General features: G+C 49.6%; 1 protein-coding gene across 20 annotated transcripts in view; it reads left to right on the top strand.

The window, feature by feature from the left end:
- LRRFIP1 (LRR binding FLII interacting protein 1) overlaps positions 1–13,430 on the top strand; it is a 121,696-nt gene that overhangs the window by 46,906 nt on the left and 61,360 nt on the right. For 2 of the 20 annotated variants that reach the window (XM_066575376.1, XM_066575370.1), the window contains exon 1: positions 1,774–2,325. The exons of 17 other annotated variants lie outside the window; for them this stretch is intronic. In XM_066575376.1, the coding sequence (XP_066431473.1) occupies positions 2,281–2,325 (45 nt within the window). In that variant the 5' untranslated portion in view covers positions 1,774–2,280. Of the gene's footprint in view, positions 1–1,773; positions 2,326–13,430 lie in introns of those variants that run through there. One more of the 20 variants, XM_066575386.1, reaches the window with a different exon arrangement.

Raw genomic sequence — 13,430 nt, 5'->3', positions numbered from 1 at the left:
TGCTTTTTATCAGCAGCAGCACATGTATTAGAGCAGGGGTCCCCAACCGCCGGGCCGCGGACCGGGGCCGGGCCGTTGGGTGTTTAGCGCCGGTCCGCGGCACCGCCGGGAACTTTTACTCTAAACACAAGGCCCGCGGGCCGAATCCGGCCCGCTGCCTTGTGCTATGTGGCCCGCGGCGTGCCGACGCCGCTCACCACCGAAGCGATTACCAGCGGGGGCGCCGCAGCTCCCCGCTGGTAATCGCGCTGATGCCGGCGCACAGACTGACGTCTGTGCAGCCAGGATACTCTTCCCCGAGTCCCCTGCTCATTAGTTCCGCAGGAGAGGACTCGGGGAGGAAGCGTTCCGGGCTGACGTCAGGGCAAGCAGACAGAGAGCGACAGCAGGGAGGAGGTAAGTATATGGGTTGGGGGGCTACTTATTACAGGGGAAGGGGCTGCCAATTACTGGGAGGGCTGGTTATTACAGGGGAAGGGGCTGTCTATTACTGGGGGGGGGGGGGGGGGCTACTTACTACTGGGGGACCTGCTTATTACTGGGGGGTTGCTTACTGGGGGGGGGGGGTGCTTATTACTGGGGGGGAGGGCTACTTATTACAGGGGAAGGGGCTGCCGATTACTGGGGGGGGGGCTGCCTATTACGGGGGGGGGGCTGCCTATTACTGGGGGGGGGGGACCTGCTTATTACTGGAGGGGTTGCTTACTGGGGGGGCTGCTTATTACAGGGGAAGGGGCTGCCTATTACTGGGGGGGGGGGCTATTACTGGCTGGGGGGACCTGCTTATTACTGGGGGGGCTGCTTATTACTGGGGGGGTGTTCTTATTACAGGGGAATGGGGTTGCTTATTACTGGGGGGGTGTTCTTATTACAGGGGAATGGGGTTGCTTATTACTGGGGGGGCTGGTTATTACTGGGGGGGACCTGGTTATTACTGGGGGGGGACCTGCTTATTACTGGGGGGGGACCTGCTTATTACTGGGGGGGGGGGATTGCTTACGGGGGGGGGCTGCTTATTACTGGGGAAGGGGCTGCTTATTACTGGAGAGGCTGCCTATTACTGGGGAGGCTGCCTATTACTGGGGGGGGGGCTGCCGCCTAGTACTTGGGGGGGGGGGCGCTGCCTATTACTGGGGGTGGGGCGCTGCCTATTACTGGGGGGGGGGGGACCTGCTTATTACTGGGGGGACCTGCTTATTACTGGGGGGGGGGCTGCTTATTACTGGGAGGGGACCTGCTTATTACTGGGGGGGGGACCTGCTTATTACAGGGGGAGGGGCTGCTAATTACTGAGAGGTGGGGGCTGTCTATTACTGAGGGATGGGGGCTGTCTATTACTGGGGGGGGGAGATAAATTATATGCTGCCCTATGTGTGTGCTGGGGGGGGGGGGGAGATTATACACTGCCCTATGTGTGTACTGCCAGGACATTCTAATGTCATAACTAAATAAGAATGCACTAAACTCCAACCCCCTTCATAACCCCGCCCCCTATAACCAAAACCCCGCCCATGTCCCGCCCAACCCTGCCGGGCCTTGTAAAAATGGTTTTGCTTGAAGCCGGTCCCTGGTGCCAAAAAGGTTGGGGACCACTGTATTAGAGAGTAGTCCTGAATATTCATGAGCTGCGGCTAGCTCCGCCCACCCCACTGTATAACAGATGCCTGCTCTGAGAGAACTGCCAATCATTGGCTGGTGGGTGTGGCTAACCTGCAGCTCATGAATATGCATGACTGGTTCCGTGCTGCTACTAATAAGTGCAAGTGTCTCTAAACTCCTGCACAGATCCACCGGGCAGACATAACCGTGTACTCAGGGTGACGGCACTACTATACGGTGCGCTCAGCGGCGGCTGTACAACCCGGGCGGCAGAGTCCCCATTGGGGAGGGGGTCAGAAATGTAACAACATTCACCAAATGTGCACAAAGTCTTCACAACGGCGCCCAGAAACACCTAGAATCCCGCGGGGCTCCCAGCGGCGGAGGACGGGCGGGCTGCGGCCAGCAGGTGAATCCGCCAGGACAGCCGCGACTACTTCCCGTGCACGGCAGGTTGTCAGTGTCCGCCGGGAGGTGTGATGTAAGGGGCGGCGCTGAGTCACACGGAGGAAACTGCCGCCCGTCTACAGTTCCTGCACCTCCCTGAGCTGGCGGCCGGGCCGCTACTTGTTACCTGCCCGCCGGGGACACAACAGCCGGCCCTCCCGGCAGCCGCTCGTCACACGGAGACCAGCCGGGTGTGAATGAGAGTGAGCGCGGCGGCAGCAGCAGGACGTAGACATGCAGGGTATCTCCGACTGCCTCAGCCCGGAGGCGCAGAACGTGGTAAGAGCCGCCTGCCGGCCGTTGTCTGCTAGCTCTTGTGTCAGGGAGTCGGGGACTGTAGCCTAGCAGCCCCAAGAGCTGGCACTCATCCGTCCTGAGTGTCCTGCATGAGCGGACCCCCTAGGGGGCGCACTGTTATAATTCTGCGCCCTGTACAGGTTTTCTTGATTTAAAAAAAAAAAAAAAAACTCCAAAAACTGAAAAAAAGTTAACTTTTTCAGCCTTCTGGGGTGCAGAGCTGACACTCTAGTGGTCTTTGTTTACTAATGGCCGGCACATGACGCACTATTGAGGATGTGGCCGCTGAGGGGTGACGCCAATGTTACAGGATCACTGAGGCCGCGGTGATCACGTGCCAACCATTTGTGAACAAGGTTTGGGATGCCAAGTGGGGTGTCAGTGGGATCCGCAGAGGTAAGTAGTGTATGGATTCATGTTTTGTTTTTTTTTTAACCCTTTTAACGACCTTCGGATAGTGTTTTAATGGCGGACATTAAAGGGTGGTTGATCTTCCCACTTCAGAAGATGCAGTGTTAGGTGTGCTAGTGCCCCACTGCATGTGTGACTACTGCCTTGGGCATAGTGACTGGAGATCAATGATGAGTTTGGCTGCAGGACATGGAAATTAACGGACCAAAATTCACTTGTCGTTGTGTGGATTTTGATTTTTTTTTTTTTTTCGGCATGGAAATCCTCAGCGGCAGATTCAGGAGTGTGAAGGCATCCTGAAGTGGTTTTTCCATCTTGGTCAAACATGGGGGGGGGGGGGGGAGAGCGCAGATTAGGAGGTGGCCGTGGTGATGGAAGCCACTGAGCTTGGTGAGGCTGTACTATTTCTTTGACTCTTATAGAAGTTAATGAGAGTTCCGCAAACCACAAAGCCCACTAGGCTGTCTTAGTAAGTCTGACCACTGCCGGCCACCTCGTATACCTGGGCCAGGTGTGGTGGGAGCTCAAGTTGGGTGCAGGTCCCAGAGGTGAACATGAAGGTCTGAGATGGGAATACACATTGAATGTTGAAAAGATGTGCGGTATTACATGGTGCCATGAGTGACTTTGACCGCGGGGCACATTGTTGGTGCCCTGAGGTGTGGTGCCAGTATTTCTGAAACGGTCACATTTGTTGGCTGTTCATGAAGCTCAGTGCACCAAGAATGGTTGAAACGGGGAAAGACAGGCCATGTCTGGGTTGATCCTAGAGGCGAACGTAGGGTGGACCCTTTGGTATCTCAGCAACATCATGCCACAGTGGAACTGACCAGCTCTACAATAGTGGTCATGGAGCTCAGATCACTAGAAGGTGGTTGGAGGAACACAATAATGACTTTTTCACACTGCCTTGGCCCCCAAACTCAGCGGACTGTAACCCCATTGAACATGTTTGGGATATGCTGGAAAGGGCCATGAGATCTGCTCCCACTTATCCGCACCAACTGATGGAGCTGCTGCCGTGGGCATGGGTTGAGTATGGAGGATGTTCACCAGCTTGTGGAATCCGTTCCCCAATGTCTGAAAGCTGTGATCACGTATAAAGGTGGTCCGCCCCGTTATTGAGCAGGTGGTCTTAACGCAGTGATCTTTCAGGGTATATGGAAATGTTTAATACAATCTGCTCCATTTTCTCAGACAACCCCCACAGTTTATAACCTTACTTTCCTGCCGTCTTGTGATCTTGGCACTTTCATCATCCTGTTTCCTTAACGTCTCTTTGGACCGTTTCCCTGCTCCACGTGGGCAGCTGTATAAGCACTCTTTGCTGGGGGCTGCAATGTGTCTTCATACAGGTGGCTGGGTGCATTGTTGCGGCGCCGCTCAACCGTCCTGCTCTGGGGAAGCCCCGTGGCCTCCTCGCGATGGGGGATCGGTTGTATTTTGTAGCACTGGATATATCGCCCAACTTGGCAAAAAAGGAAACCTCTGTTACTGCTGGAGTGTCATACTAGAACGTCAGTAGTTTCATACTTCTCGTGGTTTCTACTGTATGAATAGGGGCTTCACAGCCCTGATAGTTTGTGTAACGGGAAGTCCTGCCTGCAGTAATGTGTTTGTGCAGGATAAGAGGCAACTGTTTCTGTTCTGTAGCTTTCTGCGTGATATATCTTAGGCCGGGCTCACACGAGCACGTGGCAAGTATACAGTGACACGCGTACTTGCTGCAGGTCGCCAATCTCGGCATGTATGCGCGCTAATGCTGCAATCTTTTTTTTGCGTGTGTAATACGCGTGCAAAAATAAAAACCGCTGTTGTTGAGTGGCCCAATGGGCTAATGGCGTCGCATGCCATGTACGGGAAAATTGTGTGCATGACGCACATTGAGAATACGCTGGTGGGAGAACGGCCTTAGGCTGGGTTCACACAGGGCGGATTTGCCACGGAAATTCTGTCCAGAATTTCGCCGTGGCAAATCCGCCTGTGGCCGCTAATCCCAGGATTAGCCAGCCAAGTGGACGAGATTTCTCAGAAATTTCGTTCACACGGGACGGCCAATCCGCTGCGGTTAATCCAGCCTAAACCGCGGCGCGGCTTTGCCGACCGCAGCCTGTTCAGTCTTTTTTCTTTCCGCTGCGGCCGCGCTCTCCTCTATGGGAGCGCCGGCCGCAGCGGAAGGACGAGCGGCGCTTCTCCCGGCGGAAATCTCGCGGTTTTTGCTGCGGTCAAACCACGAGATTTCCGTCGGGAATCCGCCCAGTGGGAACCCAGCCTTAGAACGTACAATAAGTGTGTCTTTCATACAAGAGATTATTTTCAGATGTTTACTAGCAATGTTTGTTTTGCTGAGAGTTTTATTATGCTGCAAGGTTCCTCGCCCATTTAGCCCACAGACACTCCTGTGATTATTACTACCCACTATTTATATAACCCCTGTGTATGCCACAGCTACGTTTGTAATCACACACTCCGTAGCTGCTCTCACATACGGTAGCTCATGCAGAACACAATGTATAGATGTTCTCTTCCAGAATACCGCTGTACTGAGACAAGTGTAGCAGTAACAGGAGTTCCCATGCCAATGTGCCCGCCTCAGCGGTACCCATACAATTGGGTCAGCCCACAGTACACCAAATACATAGCCTGCCTATGGCTCTAGTCACATGACGTCTTCCCATCCAGCACTGGTTTCTTACTGGCTTTGTCTTCTATGCAGAGAACTACATAGGAAGGGAACCTGGATGGAAGCACAGGGTTCAATATGAGTCTCGGCTTCACGTAGTTTCCAGCTGTGACCCAAGGATGGCGCTTTTCTATCCAGTGAGAGGGACGGCTCTGTCAGTGCTCTGCCCCTGTGCATAGAAGACTGATAGCCAGGATGGGAAGGCATGAAAAGGGCTTATCTTATCCATGGTCCTCTACTGCTCTATAGATCGTAAACAGGGACTATGTGGTCAGCTGCCACGTAACTGTAACTATCACTTCCAGTGCAGACTCTGTTTAGGGTCCTTATACACAGGATGATTGTCAGGTGCTTAAAGGGGTATCCCAGTTGAGTAAACCCCTGTCAATGGGTCTCCCATGCACTTAAAAAATAATCAGCAGTTGCTTACTGCTCCCTGCTACCCCATTCATTCTCTGCTGATGGCTCTTCTCCCTATGATGTCAGTTTGCATGCTGAGCTATCTACTAACAAGCTGCAGCAGCCAATCGCAGCACTCGGCGATTTGGCGCTGTCATTGGCTGCTACAGCAGGTTTACAGGACGTCACAGCTGCCTGTAAACAGACAGCAGAGACCAAAGCTGGCAGTGGGGAATGAACTAAGAGGTTAGTAACTATTGTTTTTTTTTTGTTTTTTTTTTAGTACATTGGGGGATCAGGTGACAAGGGTTTCCTTAACTTGGACAACCCCCTTTAATGACTATCATCTCAGTGATTATCCCTCCTATGCTGTCACACAGGAGAGATAATCATTTAGTGAATGGTGGCTGAGCGGGCCGGAGATCGCAGTCATTCATAGATGGAACAACTGCCTGTTAGACAGGCAGATCATTGTTTGGTTGTGATGCCTGCCTAAACTGAACAACGAATGATAGTTCATCTACTTATCGTTAGTCGTTCAGTTGCCAGTAGTGTTCACACTGAACCAGTTTCCCATGATCCAGCGATAAAGTAAATGAGAACTGTGGGTTGTAAAAGGCCCTCAGAGAGAAGCCAGGAGCTGTCGGAGGATGTGATGGGGTCCAGGGCAGCACCATATAGTTCAGCATACAGTAGCAGAATCCTCAGCACTTTTTTGGCTACCCAGCCCCATTCCAAAAGTGACTTGGAAGAGCCCTATACACTAACTACGTACAGCTCATGAAATGTCCTTATATTGTGGCCCGTTGGAGTGCTGCTGTAAGTCCACCAGTTGTACAGCCTGACGTCTCAGCACAATGCCGTGTGTAATCTGTCTCCCAGCTGTACCCGTCTGGGTGGAGTACTGTTGGCAGTGGTTTTTAGTCTTTGCTTCTATAAAATGACTGAATCACTGTAGACTCATGGAAAGACTGTTATTACTTGGTATTTATAATTATGTGTCTAATGGGAGAGTAACGCGCTGCATTGTATCTGTCAGCTGCTATAATGTATCCTATAGACAGCTGCTCAGTCATAATAGTTGTCGGTCAGGTTCGTACAGGTTTTTGCTGCCTCTATGGCCACTTGTCCTTGTCCTGCACAGGTGTATGTGTTCTAGGTTTGCATTAAAATGGCAAAAATATCATCTTGGGGTGGTGTCACAGATGCGCCTGTACCCCCGGCCGTTCTATGGCAGGTGCGCCTGTACCCCCGGCCGTTCTATGGCAGGTGCGCCTGTACCCCTACTGGAAGAAGAAGCGCTGCATGCAGCACTTTTTCTTCCGTCCAGAAGCTGGGGGGAAAGCGGGTGGACCCCATTATGGTCAATGGGGTCCGTCTCATGCTTTTTGTATTTGGCCAGAGATGAAACCATTCGGCCGTGGGGACTCCCCTGTCCTGCTCCCTGAATATAGCAGGATAAGGGAATCCTCAGTGCAGATGTGAAGCACCCTTAGTTTAAGTTGCTATTTTTTAGGTTGGTCCACACGGGGCTGATCTGCAGTGGGCAATCTGCAGCAGATGAGCAGTGGAAAGCGGTATCTATGTGCAGAATTCACCCCTCATTGAGAAGAGGTGAATTCTGCAGCAGAAACGGAGATAAAAGTAACATGCTGTGGAACTGAATTCCGCACGGCAAGTCAATTTCCGCATGGGTTTAATTCACATTATTACCACAGCTTGTGAACTATATTCTCAAAATCTGATCCACTTTGCTGCTACTGTAAATGTCGCTGACTTTTCGTGCGGAGGGTCTGCAGATATTTTGCTCCATCTGACCCCCCCCCCCCTCCCCTTCCCATAATCTGTAGTACAAGTAAATGCAACAATTTGTGTTGTGTTGTTTTTGCCACAAATTTTGCAATTTCAGCAAAACCACAACATTGCCTGAGAGTGATTGAGGTTGCTCTATATAATGACATGCTGTGTGCTCTTTATATAATGAAAGGTTATGTGAGATATATAATATAACACACGCTCTGGCCTTGATTAGTCAAGGCATTTACACCAGATTTCCAGTGTTGAAAAATTCACAAATTTTATTGTACAATTTTTTTTTTTTTTTTTTCCCCATGCAAAAATTGCAACTGTTTAGGTTTTCATGCCACACTTGTCACTTTTCTAAAGAGTGGGCAGGGCTTGGTGAAGAAGTGGTCGCCTGCAACACAACATGTTTGCCATGAATTATTTTTTGTTTGTTTACAATATATAATTTGATGGAATGGCCTATGTGCTATACCGATTGGACACAGACCAAAAAGATTCATTTGGCCTTTGTGTGAATTCAGCCCTTAGGGTTATGTTCACAAAGCAGAATGTTGTCACATAATCTGCGCCAATTCCACATCTCTGTAGTACGAATTACAATGGGCTCTGTAGTCTATATGACAAATCTGCTTGTGGAAAGAGGGGCATTTGACTTCTTGATGCGGATTTGACACGTTTTGAACTCCGCGGTAATCTGTGTATAACACTCCCATTGATTTCAGTGGGGCCTTGCAGACCTGTTCTCCATCACGGCATTTTCAAGCGCCGTCTGCTCTATTTTGCCGCTTGGGGTATTAGAAAACCACTGTTGGATCGCAGCAAAACAGTGTTTTGCAGATGCTATGTGTGAGAGTGGCCTAAAATGAAGTCCACATTAATCTGTATGTAACATGGATTTTGGTGCGGATTTGCACCAAAATCTGATACTTGTGAACATCATCCTACAGAGCCAATTCTGCTTTTAAATTTGCTATAAATACTATTGTGTCTAGTGGAGACATGACTGATATCGCTGCCAGAATCGCAGTGCACCCCAAGCCTAAATGTGTGTGCCACCACTTGTTTCACCAGCTTAGGCCCCATTTCTGCTTGTGCGAGGCTTCTTTCACACGGGCAACAGCGATATTGCTGTTGCAAAATCACGGCGATATCACAGCTGTGCTCCCGTGATTTTTTTAGCGCTAATGATATGTTTTTTTCTTGTGAGAAATTGTGCAGCACTTTGCTGCCACCAGCAATAAAATTGTGCGAGAAATCTGTGCGACTTTATTGTGGGAAGGTCAAGCCCTTCCCCTAAAATAAGCCCTGGCTGCATTCCCAGGAGGAATAAATACATAGCAGGCTTGGTCTGGGTCCTCCTGCTGCTGTCCGGAGTTCGGTTGTGCGTCCCGCAGTCCTAGTTCACCCACAGAAGTTTATTCCTAGTTGTGGGATTCAAAAATCCCGCCTCCAGGAAGAGATGGCTATGATTGGTTCATCCAGCGCTACTCAGCCAATCATAGCCATCGCTTCCTGGATGCGGGATTTTTGAATCCCACAACCAGGAAGTGATCTTCTGTGGGCGAACGAGGACTGCAGGACCCCCTAGCAGAGCTCCAGAGAGCAGCGGGAGGACCGCACCAAGCCTGCTAGGTAAGTATTTGTTTTTTTCCCCCCTCTGGGAATACAGGTAGGGAAATGCATTGCACATAAATTGCTAGTTCGTGAGATACGATAAAGGAGGCTCCATGGGAGAACATTGGCAACAAAAAATCGCAAATCACTCAAATTTTGAGCATGCCGTGATTTTTTTTCTCGCAACATAGCATCAGAGAAAAGATTGTGAATGTGAAGGAACCCATTGCAAAGCATAGGCTTCACATGTATAAGATTTGTAGTGTTGTCGCAGCACGAGACAATCGTGCAGTTTTTGTCGCCCGTGTGAAAGCGGCCTGAAGGCCTTCTTGTGATTTCTGTTGTTTGGCTTCGTTTCCAGAGCTGAACAGTAAAAATGTCTGAACCGCCTGGTCTAGCATATTGGAGCCAAATGGTGCTAGTTGGACCCCATTGACTATTAATGAGTCGTCTAGTTGTTGGAAAGAAATACTATTCAGCCATTTCTTCATTAAAGGGGTTTTTGGGGACTTATAAAAAAAAAAAAAAACCTAGCAGGAAATTAAATAAATTATTAATGTATCCGGTAGCTGGTCATGAAGTGTCCTGGAAGCTCCCACAGCGGTCACATGTAATGAATGGCCTGTGACCACTGCGGAGCTGCTGGAGCTGCGGGGCATGTTCATGTGTGAGTAATGGATGGTTTATTTTATTCTACCCCCTGCACCTAACCAGTCTTTTACAAGTCCCAGAAAAGCCCTATTAATTCTGTTTCTGAGCACGCTGGACTACCACCAATATGTCTGCTGTTACACCGCCATCCGAGGTTACCGCTCAGTAGTGAATCTGCCTGGTATACATCCCTGCTCTTGTGGGTGAGCGCACTGTCCGGTCTAGCTGGGTGACAGCCCCTGTTGGCGATGTACTGAGACTATTACCCAACTTTCCCAGAAAGTTATAACTGGGTAGCTGAAGAGTTGCGATCATGGGACAGGCATGCAGTATATATGACTGTGAAGCAAGGTGTAGAAAGCTACGGTATTCCTGCCCGTCTACTTGCATTACTGCTGTGGGGTTTCCACAGTTATTCTGAGGTTTCCGGTGTTTAGTAAAATGTGTTACATTAGTTGTCTTCCTTCCTATGGGTGCTGTGAGCTCTCGGGGGCGTCTCCATCGCACGTCTTCCTTCTCTGTTCTACCTTGTAGAGGAATCCATTGTATGGCCTGTGAAAGGCTGATTCAGTGAATGAATGTAAGGCAGCGAGCTCAAACTTCTTTTCGTCTTACAATACAAACGCCATTTTGAGTTCACCCATTAGAGTTCTGTGCTGCAAACTGAAACTTACCACAACTACCGGGAGAACTTTTTGTCATAGGAATTAACCCTTTCCAATCCACTGTCTGACGTCTAAAGACATTCTGATTGAAGGCTGTACAGCCCTGATGTCAGAAGACGTTCGGGGTATTCTTACTATATATTACTGGCCACTCTGTCGGGGGACCTCTCTAGCATGTCAGATACCACAGTACTGGCTCTAGCCAGCAGATGGCGCCATTTTATAATGACAGAATGAGAAAGCCCCCTAGGAAACCCTGAATCCAGAATTGGATTGCAAAGGGTTAAACATTTGTTCTTCATAAGAGCATGAAGTCCCAGCGTGTCACCTGCTATCATTTGGGCACTGCCCATGTGTTCTGTCCTTGGGTGATTACACATGAGTGAGTCAAAATGACCCACACAACTACAAACCTAATTTTTTCTAAGTTTCCCTTTAAAACGGACACAAAAATAGCTGCAGGTAATACACTCTCCTTCCGTCCGGACCAGGGACAGAATTTAGTTCTGAATCTGGAGGGTCGCTCTAACAGCTTTATAGGTAAAGACCATACTTATCAAAGAATTCTGAGGTGTCATATTTTAAAAAAAGCGGTGCAGCAGACTTAAAAATTCATGAAAGTTCTGTCCAGTCCGAAGTGTATTTGTTTAAATGAGAACTTGATTGGCTGCATAGCTCGGCTCATGAGCTGCACTCTGAGATGCATTACCCTTGGTCTGCATTCCAGCGATGGCACACGTGGTGCTCTGACGTGGTCACATAGTTTACGCTACTTTCACTTTGAAGTCCAGCAGCCGTACCGGGCACCGGCAGAGGATGATATCCTTAACCTTAGTGCTCATCCTGTATTAATGAGTATTGCATTAGATGTTCCCTTATTGATTTACCCATCCTGAGGAAGGGGATTGCGTGTTTCATACTCCTCAAAATGCGTTGGGGGGAGTATTGTCAGTATTAGAATATGTCTACAAGTTATGGACGGAGTCCTGAGGATATCTGCTAATATATCTGGGATTTATAGGGGATGAACGGCTTTGACCAGTCCCAACTCCCCAAGTATGTCTTCTTAATACAATCGCATATATATATATATATATATATATATATATATATATATATATAAATATGACCCAAGTCCTGACTGTCGTCTTTCTCCTATTTTTCTGCATTGGGCCTCCTGCACACGGTCAGATTTGCATTGCGAAATCCGGAGCGGGATTCCGGCTCTGGATCCTGCAGCAAATCCAGCCCATAGCATGCTATGAAAAAAAATGTGATTTCCAGCCTACGAGCAGAAAATCAATTGCTATTACCCCCCCCCCCCCTCCCCCCACACACACACACCTAAGAAAATCGCAACGTGCCACGATTTTGTGCGGGCTACGCACGGCCGGCTTCCATTGAAGTCAATGGACCGTCATTGCAGAATGACCGCAGGAGCAACATTATCGCCATAGTGACAGTGCGGCATCCTATTAACGGCCCATATGCCGACCGGCCCTTCGGCCCGGGACATATTTTCAGCAGAGGAGGCCGTGTTGTTGCCATAGCGACGGCACCGTATCCTCTGAACTGCGCATGTGCCGGCTGGCACGTTCGCAGCGTAAAAAACCGGTGGAGTGGTAAGCTGGGGTCACCGGCCAGGCATCGGGTCGAACTCTGCTGCGGGAATCCCGCATGTTGGGTCCGACCCGCCCACGTGCAGGCGGCCTTACAGATGAAGAGGTTGTGTGATTGAGCAGGAGTAGCGAGAGGAAAGGGCCTTTTACACGCAAGATACATTGGAATGATTATGCAAACAGTGGTGACTTGGGATGCTTTTGCATAGGACCACGTGTTAGGTGCAGATGCCGACCGGCCGTCTCAGCCATGGTGCTTTTACGCAGGAACGATCATCACTAGTCAATGGAGGCGGAGGGTCTGGGGATTGTTCCCACCCATCTCTATGTTCCAATGAGTGATCAAAACTGCTGAATAACCGCTCCTCTAGTCAACCCTTCTGCTACTTCTTTCTATTGGGCAGATCATACCCCCCTGGTTATACTAAATGATGCGGCGGCAGAAGAACAATGATTTTCAATTCTGTCCAACCCACCCAATCTAACGATTATTTGCACAATAATTCCTGCATGTAAAGGGGCTGTTGGTTATCAGCCGACTGCTTTCTAGTGTGTACGGCGAGCTTTAGCGTATGTCTACATGGGGCGCGTGCCCTGCAGAATTTACAAGCGCACAATCCCCAGCATTTACAGTAGTAGCAAAGTGGATGGAAGGTAATCAGATTTCAGGTACTAGTGTAATGTGTCTCCACCAGCAAAATGGGTGCTGCAGAATAGGTTGGGTGCCCTTAGTTACACGTCACGCCCACAACTGCCGATTTGGCGGAGTGACACTTTGAGGACCGATGCAGCTGGCTGGTCCGGCTACTCGTTCTCTGCCGTGCTGACAGCGCCAAACAGAAAAGCATACAGCTGGAAGCTGCTGCAGCAGTGCCAGCACGAAACCCTAAAATACACCACTGCACACTGCTCTAGCAGTCCAGCTGTGGACGCTGCTGCTACTGTAACTCCTGAGCGGATCCCGGCTGCAGCTTCAGAGCGGCAAGCTTCTGTAAGCAGATGCCTCCGCCGACAGATTTCATCCATAAGCTGTGCGAAAAATCCACTTAGAATTTGCAGTGAAATTGACCCATGGTACGATTTTAATCCACAGCCTGTTAATTTAGGCTGCAGCTTTCACCTCCCCGTTAGGATGTGTAGTGTGAAAAATATGCAACAAAAAGCTCATCCTTTTTTTGCTTTTTTAAAAAAAATGTTTTCCTGCTATCAAAAATCTGCCTCCCAGTGCGGAGATACCCG

Source organism: Eleutherodactylus coqui, chromosome 8, assembly GCF_035609145.1.
Source record: "Eleutherodactylus coqui strain aEleCoq1 chromosome 8, aEleCoq1.hap1, whole genome shotgun sequence".
Classification (NCBI taxonomy): Eukaryota; Metazoa; Chordata; class Amphibia; order Anura; family Eleutherodactylidae; genus Eleutherodactylus; species Eleutherodactylus coqui.
Note: the sequence above shows the minus strand (reverse complement) of the source record. Positions and strands in the feature narration are given on the sequence as shown.